At 38.1% G+C, this 12004-nt stretch overlaps 1 protein-coding gene across 3 annotated transcripts in view; it reads left to right on the top strand.

Annotated features, from left to right (window-relative positions):
- Positions 1–2108: 2108 nt before the first annotated feature.
- The window catches only part of YAP1 (Yes associated protein 1), an 89969-nt gene continuing 80073 nt past the window's right edge, over positions 2109–12004 (top strand). For 2 of the 3 annotated variants that reach the window (XM_014966018.1, XM_014966016.1), the window contains exon 1: positions 2109–2383. In XM_014966018.1, coding sequence (XP_014821504.1) covers positions 2346–2383 — 38 coding nt within the window. In that variant the 5' untranslated portion in view covers positions 2109–2345. The remainder of the gene's footprint in view (positions 2384–12004) is intronic. The other variant, XM_014966017.1, reaches the window with a different exon arrangement.

Raw genomic sequence — 12004 nt, 5'->3', positions numbered from 1 at the left:
GGATGCGGGGCAGGGCCGGGGGAGTTGGGGGGGATGCGGGGCAGGGCCGTCCCTCGGCCTCCGGCCCCGTTCGGCCGCAGAGCAGGGTGGCTTCTGCGCCAAGACCGAAGCCTTGGTGCGAGTACGACGGAAAGTTAATGTTTAGGCTGCTGCTCCCAACTTTTTGGAAGGAGGCTGCGCCGACTCGAGTGTTTTATTAAGTAATGAACTTTGTTGCTAAGCTGTAAAAGAGGTTTTATTATTGGCTATTGTCACTTTATCTGTGCAGCCAGTAGGAGCGAGACTCGCTGTGTGTACTGGTGCCTGCTACTCTCGTTGTTAAGGGTCTGTCAACATTTCCATTATTAAACTTCTGTTTTGAAGGATTTATAACTTGGCCTCAGAAGTTTACTCCAGGCTGAACCTTGGCACGTACTCTCTCAGCCTAGGAGTTAATTCATTTTCCAAATACTCAAAATCAGTCTAGCCTTCATTTTGCAAGACTGAAAAGAAAATAGAAAGGGGTGGGGCTGAGCTGCTTCTGTAGTTTTGCTGGCTTCTGACTTGCAGACCTTTAATAACACGCTGAAATCCAGCGAGGAATAAGGTTATTATGTATAGATGTGGAAATCTTATCGCAGTTCCGTTGTGCGCCAGTGTGAACTGGGATACATCCAGCTAAGACTTGGTGCTGTGTCCTGTTAAATGCAGTATCTGTGGTTAAACAGCTATCGCCTTCGAAATGCACTTAATGTGTGTGACGTTCCCGCAACTTGTGCTTTTAAGCTTAACATTATCTTGCTTGAGTGTGTTACTCTTCATCTGTAATGCACATTTAGTTGGATCACTGTTCCTTGTGCCAGTTGGTGGTTTCTGAAACAAACTTGCAATCCAGGTAAAGCCGGAGAATCAGTTGCTTCATTGTGGACTGTCTTTTAAAATAAGACTGTTTTCATTTTCGTTTCTGTTTACTTGTCCCACGAAAATACTGTGCTTAACAAAAAAGGCCTTGTATTTCTGTAATTCTCCCTGCTTCTCAAGAATTAAAATGCCTCGAATTCAGTTGATTTGCAGCTTCCCTGTTTTGTTTAAATGGAAGCTAATTCAATAGATGAAACTTCCCGTGTGCTTGCACACAGCTGTAGTGAAACAGAATTGTCAGTCTCCATAAGAGTATATAAATGGGAGGCCCCAAGTATGGTGCAATACGTTGTGTAGGGAGGTGTGGCAAGGGCTTATACGTGCATCTTATTACAGGAGCTCATGTTGTTCTGGTGTATCTACAAAATCAATTAATTGGTAAATATCTATAAGCAAAGGTCAATATTACTTTAATCCAGTTTTCAGAGCTGCTTTTTCTGTTTCACGGTGGACACGTATTTACTCATGACCAAGAAGTTCTGTGTGCTTCTGACTGGTAGCTCTGGTGAATGGTTTCATGAGTCATTTCTGATTGACTGGTTCAACAGTTTGCTGAAGCTTTGCTTTGGATAAATCATGGGCAAGACTCTTCATAAGCTTCTGATACCCTTGAAGTGTGGTTTGTGTGTGGGTTAGGAAATTTTGCGTTCAGTCTTGTTGTATAGGGGTTTTATTATGGTTGATTGAAAGGACTCTTCCTCTGTTGGAGCTCACTGCTGTCAGTTGGCATTTCTTTGTTGTGTTTCTCCTTGTGTAATCCTTTAAACCCCTGCAGAGGGTGTTTGTGTGGGTGTTCTTGCACCCCCACACCCCCATTTCAAAAGGAGAATGGGAAATTAACTCATCCAGCAGAAAGTGGGTGCAATGGGAAAGGGTGGGTGCAGTCTGGTAATGAACCATGCAATACCTGGATGAGGTCTGCTGACAGCAGCCGTGTCTTTTTTTTTTATCCTTGCACCAAGGAGTAAAACTTTAGGTTTCAAAATAAAACTAAAGTCACTTAACGCATACTTATAATTAATATTGCTTGACTTACACAAGGGCTTTCGTGATGCTGATTAACCAACCTACATGGAGGCTCTCTTGCAGAGTAACAACTGGAAAGTAAGGAGAGCTTTAGAATGACTAACTTTAGAATTTCTTCTGAAAGATTAATTTAAAGCGAAGTATCTTCTAACAGCTGCATTTCTGCTGAAATATAAGAATCTTAATGGGAATAATTTCACTCCTGGCAGGCCAGCACTGATGCAGGGACAGCAGGCGCCCTGACCCCCCAGCATGTCCGAGCTCATTCCTCCCCAGCATCGCTGCAGCTGGGAGCCGTTTCTCCAGGGACACTTACACCCTCTGGAGTAGTGACTGGACCTGGGGCTCCATCTTCTCAACATCTCCGCCAGTCTTCATTTGAGATCCCCGATGATGTGCCTTTGCCACCAGGCTGGGAGATGGCTAAGACACCATCTGGACAGAGATACTTTCTTAAGTAAGTAAAACTTATTTTCAGTTGGCTGTACCTCTGGTTGGGTTTTTGTTTGGTTTTATATGGTTTTGGTTTTTTTACAATTTTTGAATTTTAGTAATTTCACTGGGTTTAAAATAGATATTTTTAAAATATGCTCCCGATTTTAAGTAGGAGATCCTGCCACTCCAGTATTTCTCCCATATCAACTCTCTGCTGTTTCTGAAAACTGTATAATACTCTGAATGTTTATCCTGTCTTAATCTTAGCTGAATAATGTTATCCATTAGATTGTATACTAAAAATCAGTGAAATGCACATAGTGATTTTTTAAACAATGTGACTTTTGGATTTGCTGAATCTTGCCAGAGTTCTCATGCAGTTCAAAATACGTTTTAACCTCATTTTTGTGATGCAGATCTAAAAATACAGAGTAACTTCAGAAACTGTTGTAGTGAGAATATATCAGGACTTCTTATTTTTTTAATAAGGACAGTTGTGTAAGTGTGCAATCAAAACATTTTTGTCTGCTCTCTACTCATGAGGAAATTAATCTATGTGTTTGATGGCAGTATTTGGGTCTGTAACTCTTAACTCATCCACGTTCCCTGCAGCGAAAGGGAAATTGCAGAACGTGTAACATTGTTTCTTGTTCCTACAACTTGTAGCTTTTTCACACAGTGAAATTGGTATCACCTTTTCTATAACTGAAGGGAGGTTCCACATGCCGGCCATCCGACACCTAATCCATCAGGGAGCATTTGCTTTTATGCTGCGTAGTTTTCTAAAACAGCAGGAGCTTATCCTTCTTTCTGAAAGTGTGCCCACCAAGACACGTAATTGGCCCTCAAATATTTTGACTGTATTTTGAACGTTTTATTTAACTGCAAGTCTCTAAATAACCCATTATATGTTATTTTCAGGGCTGGGAGAGGGGAGGGGCAGCACAGTGTGTTGTTTATGCAAAACTTGTTTCAGCCAAGAAAAAGATCTTTATCCCTACCTTTCTTGCTAAAACATCGTCATTAATATGTGCATTTGATTGAAGTAATTGATTATGTAGCTTCGGGAACAAATCTACATTGTCTGCAAGGAAAATGGAACTTGTGGAACTTCTTAAAACTGTTCCTTGTTCCTATAGCATGATGTTTCCACACAGAGAAATTGGCCAAAAAGAGGTTACAGGAGTTGTCTGACATTATTTGAGCCTGAAGGTTACTTTTTAAAAACAATCATTCTGTATTAGGAATGCAAAAATGAGCATTAGCTATAGATCTTGAAGATGTGGTGTTTTCTTTGGTGAAGTTCAACAAATCTGTGTATTCTAGAATTTGAGCTCTTCAGTGGGAACAAATAGAAATTTTTTGGAACTCTGTAAGTTTATGCCATTTGAGAACTGTAGCTCATTGGACCTTGAGGAAAGCACAGGCTGAGTTTTAAAATGAAAAGCAAACTTTGTTTTGACTGTGCTAGTGAGAGCTCTTAAAGAGCAGCATACGAAATGTGAAAAATAGATATTTGATTTTTAAGTTTTACTGTTGCAAGTGTTTGGTTTTGATAATGCTGTACATTTTACAGAAAGTAAAACTGTTTAAGAGATGCAAAATGTCTTCACACTCTTACAATAGTTTTTTTTTTTTTTTTAATTATGCTCATTCAGGTGAAATCAGAGTGAAAGATTTGTTCTTGGAAAGCTTTTCTGCAGTTTCATTATTACCAGAAAAAATCTTTTCCTTTTTTTTCTGCAAGTTGTTTTGTCCTTTCTTGGTGTCCTGGTATCCATTTCAAAGGGTCAGGTTTCAGCAAGAACAATAAAGAGCCTGAGACTGGAAAGTACACACAAGTCTGGCAAACTCATCTGCATGAGCAAGATCGTTTGTTCTCAAGCAGACATCCAAAGTAAATGATTGAAAGAGTTGCTAGCTGTGAAGGATGTGTCTTGAAGGGGAAAGGAGTGGAAACAAACCAGGTTGTTAGGAAGAAAAATAAAGGCTGTACTTTTTGAACCTCTCCCTGCTGGGTCACATGCTGACCTTGGGAGATTTTAAACAGCTTAATGGGCTGTTTTCTTTTGGCTTTCCTTGGGTGATGGTGTGGTATGGGAGAGTCTAATGAGGACAGTTCTGAAAGCTCTGTTCACACTTGAAGAACATTTGTTATTCCTAAAAGATTGTTTTAATGCTATCTACAGGTGAGATCCACCAACTTCATTTGAGTTCATAAAGATTTGTGAAAAAACACTTCAAGTAGTAGCAAAATGTTTGCATTGTGTGTTAGGAAATCCGAAGGAATATTAGAATGATTTTTGAGTAGCAACTTTGTATTTCAGAAGCTTTTTTCATTGTTGAGCGATAAGTTCTATCTCATACTCACAAGACTATTAAAACTCACATCTTGTATATACCTTAAACATTTGCTGGAAGTGTGAGTACTGAGATTCCTGATGCTAAATACATTTAATGCGGTTCCTTCTACCATATGCAGATTTTTGGTGTCTATTCAAAGTACTCAGCTTTTTTTTTTGGATTGGCTGCATTGCTCTTTGTTTCCATTTGCTCTGTTCTGTAGCCACTCCATGAACAGTCTGGTAATCAGGCTCTAGAAAGATCTTTGCAGAATAGGTAACACTATTAGATTTTTTCCAGATGTCAGTAAGCCTTATGGTTATAGTTATCATAATATACTTCAGCGCAAACAGAATAATATAAAATTGAGTAACGTACTTAATACAGTCTAGAACGTACTTAATACAGTCTGGAACTTTCACTAATCAATGAGTTAAGTGCTGCAAAGGTAGTAGTTTGTGCAAAGAAATGAGAATAGTGTGTATAGGAGAGAAAATACCTGTCTGTATATACAGACAGATGCACAGAGTTATTTGGCCAGGTGCTTTATATACACACCACACATGTATCCGTACATATTAAAGGAAGGTGAGAGTGGCAGTGTAGGGTCTGAACCAGAACTACTCTTGTCAATTTGTCTGTCATCTAGATAAATGGACCCCTTTATGTGTGAATGCCCAACATATGATTTGCCAGAGTTCCACTGGTAAGCGTTCATCTCACTGTTATGAGTGGGACTCACGAGTATAATTTTCCGTTAGAGAAAATGCAGATAATTTTGGCCTGTGAGTTCAGCCATACTTGCTGTACAGCTGGTAAAACTAACACTGCTTTTTACTGAAACAGCTACTTAACTAGAACTCATGAGTTAAGACTCGCCTGGTTAGTCAGTGGTCAGGTCTGAGTCATCTCAGCGTGTCTCTGGCCCATTGTGAAACAGGCAGAAGGGAGGACCGGGTGGTTTGTGGCCATGTCAACTGCAGAGCTTTTTAACCGCTTCCTGCTCGCCAGCTGCTGGTTGACATTTCGGTGAACTACGGAGAAAGACAGGGGATCGCTCTCTAGGCAAAAGATAATACGCCCTGGGAGCAGCAGACAACAACTTGCAGAAAGAAAAAATAAGTTTCTCTCATTCTTAGAATTCTTCTTGTATCGTTTTAACTTAGCATTAGGCTTTTACTTCTTACAAAACTTGTGTAATACCACTTCTCGTTTCATAGTGTGAGGAAAAGTTAACTGATTGTCCAGCAAATAAGTCTTGTAATTATTTTTTCCTACAGGAAGTAGTTCTTGCAAGCAGTTTATCAACAACTTCCTATTTTTTTTCTGTGAAGTGTTGAATGACTTCCTGAAGGAGGCCAAGGTGGTTTTCATTAGTATCTGTGGGTGTGTTTGAGGTGGTTACCCATCTGGCAGAAACCTTAAAAATGGATGGCTGCTACACATTTCCTATGTGCTTGATACAGATATATGGCTTTGGGTGTTATGAAACCAAACTGTTTTAAGATAACAGGGAAGTTTGTTGCTTTGCTTTCCCCCCTGCCCCCCTCACATCACATGTGAAAGTATTCAGCAGCGCTGTTAGATTTCTCTTGCATCCCGTTTTTGTCCCTGACTGAGGAACCACCCACTACACCAGTATCATCTGCTTTCCTCCTCCTCCTCTCCTCACCCAGCCAAATTAATCTTAGTCTTCCAGGACAGAAGATGTTTATTGGAAAAACTGCTGCCATAATTGCATATTTCGTTGAATACCTTAATTTACTGGAGAAATGCACATTCACAATAATCAATTAATGGGAGTCCTTGTGTTTATGGTTCTATAGTTCAGGCTAGTTTGTCATTAAAAGAGCTGTATTGTTGGAAGCTAAAACTACAACTACTGCTTTTGATGGGTTTGTCCATTTCCCTGTGCTTTTTGTACTAAAAAGCAGTTGAAGATGTTTCTGCTTGCTAAATTACATTTGTAATATGTCAAATTAATATAATTTTTATAGTGATGATTTCTGAGTGTTTATGAAAATATACTTAAGATCAATGATCTGAAAAAAGGCAAGGAAATTTGTGCAGGGGAAATGGGTACTCTCAGTTTCAGAACAGAGCTGGAGGAAAGAAATACTAGTTAAAACACTTCTGAAGTAAAGCATGCTGTGTTTTGGCAACTTATGATTTTATTTTTGTCTTGGAAGACAGTCATAGTACTACTAAGTGTGTATCTTCCCTTCTACCCCTTACTTGAAGAGTCCTACGAAAGAACGATGATACAAACTATTTTGAATTTGCAGTTGTACTAAAGATTTCTGTGTCTTTAAAAGGACAGAGAAAGAATAAGGGCAAAGCTGTCTTATTTGTGTTCGCTGTGAGGCTGAGCTGGGAGGAGGATGAAAGTACATCTCCAGCCCTCTGAACTGGGAGAACTTGCAGCCAGCTTAGTGGGTGGGCATCAGTGAAAGCAATGGCAAAGGGTGCTTGGCTTGTGTTTAGTTTTGTTCTGCGTAAGAAAAATTGCAAACGATGATATCCACGCACTCGGTACCCTGCCATACAAGGTGATTTTACAAGACTATTCCAAAACCAGTTTAATAAATGTGATTTCAGGTAAACCAAAACCATACCTTGTGTTTTTTCTAATGTATTTTCCTTTTGTTTATTAACATATTGGCACTTATTATCTTCAGAAGAAAATAGCACTGGGGAAAAATGTAGGATCTGTGACAGTTAGTTGTAAATTAATATTCAAATTATCTCTGAGGATTTTATCTCCCACCCCCTTTTTTTTTTTTTAAATCGGTTGTTGATCTGTACCTTTCTTCCTCCCACAGGTTTTGCCTTTCAGTATATCTCTCATAAAAATTATCTTTGTGCTTTGTAGTGTCTGACTTGGTACCTATTGAAATCTTTCCATAAACTCTAAAAAGGGCTGTCTTAAACCTCTACTGAGAGCTTCAAATACTGTAGGGAAGAATAGGCCACCTGTAGAAAGTACAATGTGAATAAAATTCTTACAAGTCTAAATAGCATCTGAATATACGTGCAATGGAGAGATAAAGCAGTGGGATACTCGGAAAAATAAGGTTGTATCAATGTGATGTTTGTTAAGGAGGAAACATACAGTTATTTCAAGTAGCAAACATAAAACTAAACCTTTCAACTTCCCTTATGGAATTGTCAAAATTATTTCTGCTTTAGCTGTTGAGAACACTGGTGTAGTTTTGGTTCATGTGCTTTAAATGCCTAGTACTGTTTTTATAGCAATGCTTGAGATCGATTTTATCTTACTGTGGTCTGAAAACTTTGTATTATGTTGAAAGCTACAATTGTAACTGAGATCTTTGTTAACTAACCTTTTATAATGAGAAATCTTAGAGTCTCTGCCATCAGTAATAAGAAGAGGCTTCTGATACAGGCTTACAGAATTTCATGTTTAAAAAAGATGCTTCTGTGATTCTGCTTGTTAAAGATTTTGTCATGTTATATTTGGTTAAAAGTAGTAGTGTCAAGCTCTGTGGGAGCAATTACATCGCTATGGAACCACTTCTGTTTTCTCAGGTCCTGACCTCTTCTAAAGACAAACAAGAATTCGATATAAATCAAGAGGAGTGTCTTCTGGGCTCTTATGCTTTTGCTTTTCTTCTGTGTGTTGAAGATGGCAAAGAATTATAGTTGTGGTTTTTTTTAGTACTCATCTGGTTCGTAGCATAGGGTAATCTGTAACCCATCATGGAAATTTCTCCTCGATAGAAAGCAGTAAAATAATAAGAGCATATTAATTTGAAAGTTCCCATGAAAGTAAGGCAGACACTACTCCGTCAGTTTTTGCAAAAAATACTTCTAATGGGTAAAATGCAATTGAACTGATCAGTGGCCTATATGGGTAAAATCATACCTACTCTTACAAGGTTAATCTCTTAGCTTTCCTCTTCTGGAAATAAAAAAAAGAAACACAGTAACTTTAAAATTCCAAATATAAAACCTCCATTTATAGTTTGCTCAGTTTCCCTCTGCAATTGTGGCACAACAGCTGCAAATTTTTAAAAGCTGACACAGAGCAAGTAAAGTAGATTTTTCACTTAGTTTATGCATTTTTACAGTAGACTTACAGAGAAAGTAACTTATTAGCACTGGGAATATTGAAATATTTAACTGTGGGACCTAAGTTGGGTCACATGCACAATTAAAGCAAAGTTCCTAGTTTGCTCCTGAGGAAACATTGCCCTGTATCAGACATAATCGGTTACTGGGTGATGCCCAGGAGAGCAAGATGTGTTACTCAGGGTTGAGATACAAGATTAACTGTTAAAACTAGTCTGATACTGACTACAAGCAATTTCTTTCAAGCACTTGATTAAGACTAGACACCTCTCCTGGCAGCCAACCAAAGCAAAAAAAAAAAAAAAAAAAAAAAAAAGATAGACAGCTATAGAGAGCTGTCAGCCAAAACTAGAGATGTTTCTCCTCTTTTTATATGTGGCCAGACCGCTGCATGTGTTTATCTTCGGGAGCCAAACCAAAAAAAAAAAAAAAAAAAAAACCAAAAATGAGGTAGACAGCTATAGAGAGCTGTCAGCCAAAACTAGAGATGTTTCTCCTCTTTTTATATGTGGCCAGACCGCTGCATGTGTTTATCTTTGTAGCTGGGAACAAATTCAGATGATGTAATTAGATTTAGCTTAACTTTTTGAAACTGATAGCTGCTCAGTTCTCCTAATAATTTTGTGTCCGTGTATTTTTATAAATTCCAACATATTTGCATTTGTTTATACAGTCCAAGCATATGTATGCAGTAAAACTCATTAAACTCGCGGTCTTTCACTATCTGTGTAAACATTGTTCCCTCTTTTAAGCTGTGTTTTTTTCTCTCTTTTTTTTTTAACTTTCTACCCCACCCCTCGCCTCCCCCTCCCAAAACAAGCCGTGCATGATTATGTAGACCCTAATATTTAAATGACTTGGTTTCTCTTGTAAATTCTAAAGAAAATGTCACTTTGTGGAATGCAGGAAATTTACAGGAGATTTCTGTGAGTAGCAAGTGCCCCTAGGACATGGTCAGGACACCATGTAGTTGACCCAAGAGAAAGCCAGAATTGTCTATAGGGGAAATCTGACAGCCTGGGGGTTAGCATAATGTGAAACAAAATTCTTGGGAGGAGGCTTTGTATTGGAATGTTAACAGATAGATGCCATGTAATGGCAGGAATTACTCTCACAAACAGCTCGCTAAACCTGTATTGGGAAATTTACCAGCTAAGTTATATAGGTTTTTTTGTTAAGCATTTAAATAGGAATCTAGAGCATAGGGGAAATTTGTCGTTATTTTTAAAATGGTATCCAATAGCTATTTTTTGGTAAATAAAACTGGAGTTTTATTTGGAGAACAGGAGTTTTTGGAAGGTGTGACTAAGTTGTGTCGCTGTTTCGTGGCCTCCTGAAGTGCTTCTCAGAGTCTGTTTTCTGGGATTGACTCTGCGGGTGTTTTATTTGGCTTTTAACTAAGTTACTTCAGGCTGTGTTTCAGGCAAGTATTGCTAGGCTTTCTGAATTGCTGGTTAAGTCAAGCTAATAATATAAAGCTGCCTCGTAAAGTAAGACTTTTACCAGTATACTGCCCGTCAGTCACACCGGTTGCTAAGGAAACAAAGCTGTCTTGAAAACAGTCTTGGACTTTGCTTTAATTTCACTAATGAGACTTTGCTGCGTCATAGTGAAAGACCAGATCCCTTTTGTTGAGTCTCTGACATGCTGTTTGGTAACTTAGATCAGTGTTAGTGGTTAAGTTTAGTTATTGATTATTACATTGAGGTTGTGAAGCAGGTTTTTTTTCTGCTGAACTGTTTTATAGGAAAGTCAAGTAAAGGTCATTTGCTATTGCAGGTTTATCTCCAGTGGGTTCTGATTTATGGAGAGCTTTGTTAGAAGTCTGTCTGCACTACGCAAGTTATTTAAATAGTGTTACTGCTTTAAGGATGCCTTTCCCTTTCTGATTACCTGTTGTAACTGAAATGCTAAGCAAACTTCTTGCCTTTTCCGGATGTGTTGTGAAAATCACACATTTATGATGTAATGAAACATTATCTGAAAGCAAACAAACATAGGTTGTATGGACAAAATGGATTTCTTTGGGTAAAGGAAAAAAACAAACTCAGGTATGTTTTCTCCTAGGATCTCACTTTTTTTTTCTTAATTTTTTGTTCCCATTTGAAAAGCTTGGTTGGCAAGTCCTCTGCAGTGAATTTCATTCCAGCATTTATATAGTCTCTTTATAATGGTGAGAAATAGAGTAAAAGACAAATTTCTTTCCGTATTTACTGTCTGTGCTAATGGTATAGTTAATATAGTTGGTAGATCTAAATATCCAATGCACACGTAATTCAGTGGTGATTTTTATTTTTTTATTTAGAAAACCTTTGTCATTGTCAGAGTAACCAGCTTTGCATGAGTTAAGGATATGAAATATGAGATACACTTAAAAAGGTGTAGTCTGACATATGAAAAAGGCTATTACAAAGAAAAGATAAAAGGTCTTGGAAGGATGTTCTGTGCCCAACTTTATAAGCTATTTTTGTATATATGTAAAAAAATGTGTTTGTAGAAAAAAAGTAATACTGTGCTTTAATTGGAGTTTAGGTGTCCATTGACTTCTGTGCTGATCTCTGGGTCAGGATGAATTATATTTGGTGAACAATAAAAAGTTTTAAATACTTCCAGTCTTCATGAAAGCAGTGAATAGCACATTCCATGGTTACAGGGCTTTGTATGCATGAGCCTGACTGAGCTAAAGCTGCCTGCATTCTAGTTTGTGTATGGACAGATTTTTGAGAGCTTTTTGTTACGCTGCTGTTAATATAATCATACATGTTATCATCAGTGTAGAGCTGCATTTCATTTTCCTGCCTTTTGTCCCTAAACGCACGTATGCTTAGTTTCCATCTGTGTATGTCACTTATTTAACACTTGAGCTGAAGTAAGCGTTCCCTTTCGTAACTGGTCTTTAAGGTTTTAACTTTTTATGGGAATCTTATTCTGAAACTATTCTAAAGCAGACCTAAGATATTGGGACCAAATAATTACTCGGTAACAGAGGTCAGGAACTTTTCAGATATGTAGTATTAGGAGAACTGTTCTAATCTGTGTGCTTGTGTGGGGGAACAGGGGTTGTCCCTTTTTTTTTTTTTTTTCTCTTACCGAAATGACTAATAACTGGAAAAAAATCTATTGGATATTTCACAATATCCTGATAATTTAGTCCCTGGCTAGGCATAAGGAAGAGAAAATATGAAACAGACCTTACCATGAACAGTTA

The sequence above is a fragment of the Calidris pugnax genome, unplaced genomic scaffold, assembly GCF_001431845.1.
Source record: "Calidris pugnax isolate Ruff unplaced genomic scaffold, ASM143184v1 scaffold20, whole genome shotgun sequence".
In the NCBI taxonomy this organism is placed as follows: Eukaryota; Metazoa; Chordata; class Aves; order Charadriiformes; family Scolopacidae; genus Calidris; species Calidris pugnax.
Note: the sequence above shows the minus strand (reverse complement) of the source record. Positions and strands in the feature narration are given on the sequence as shown.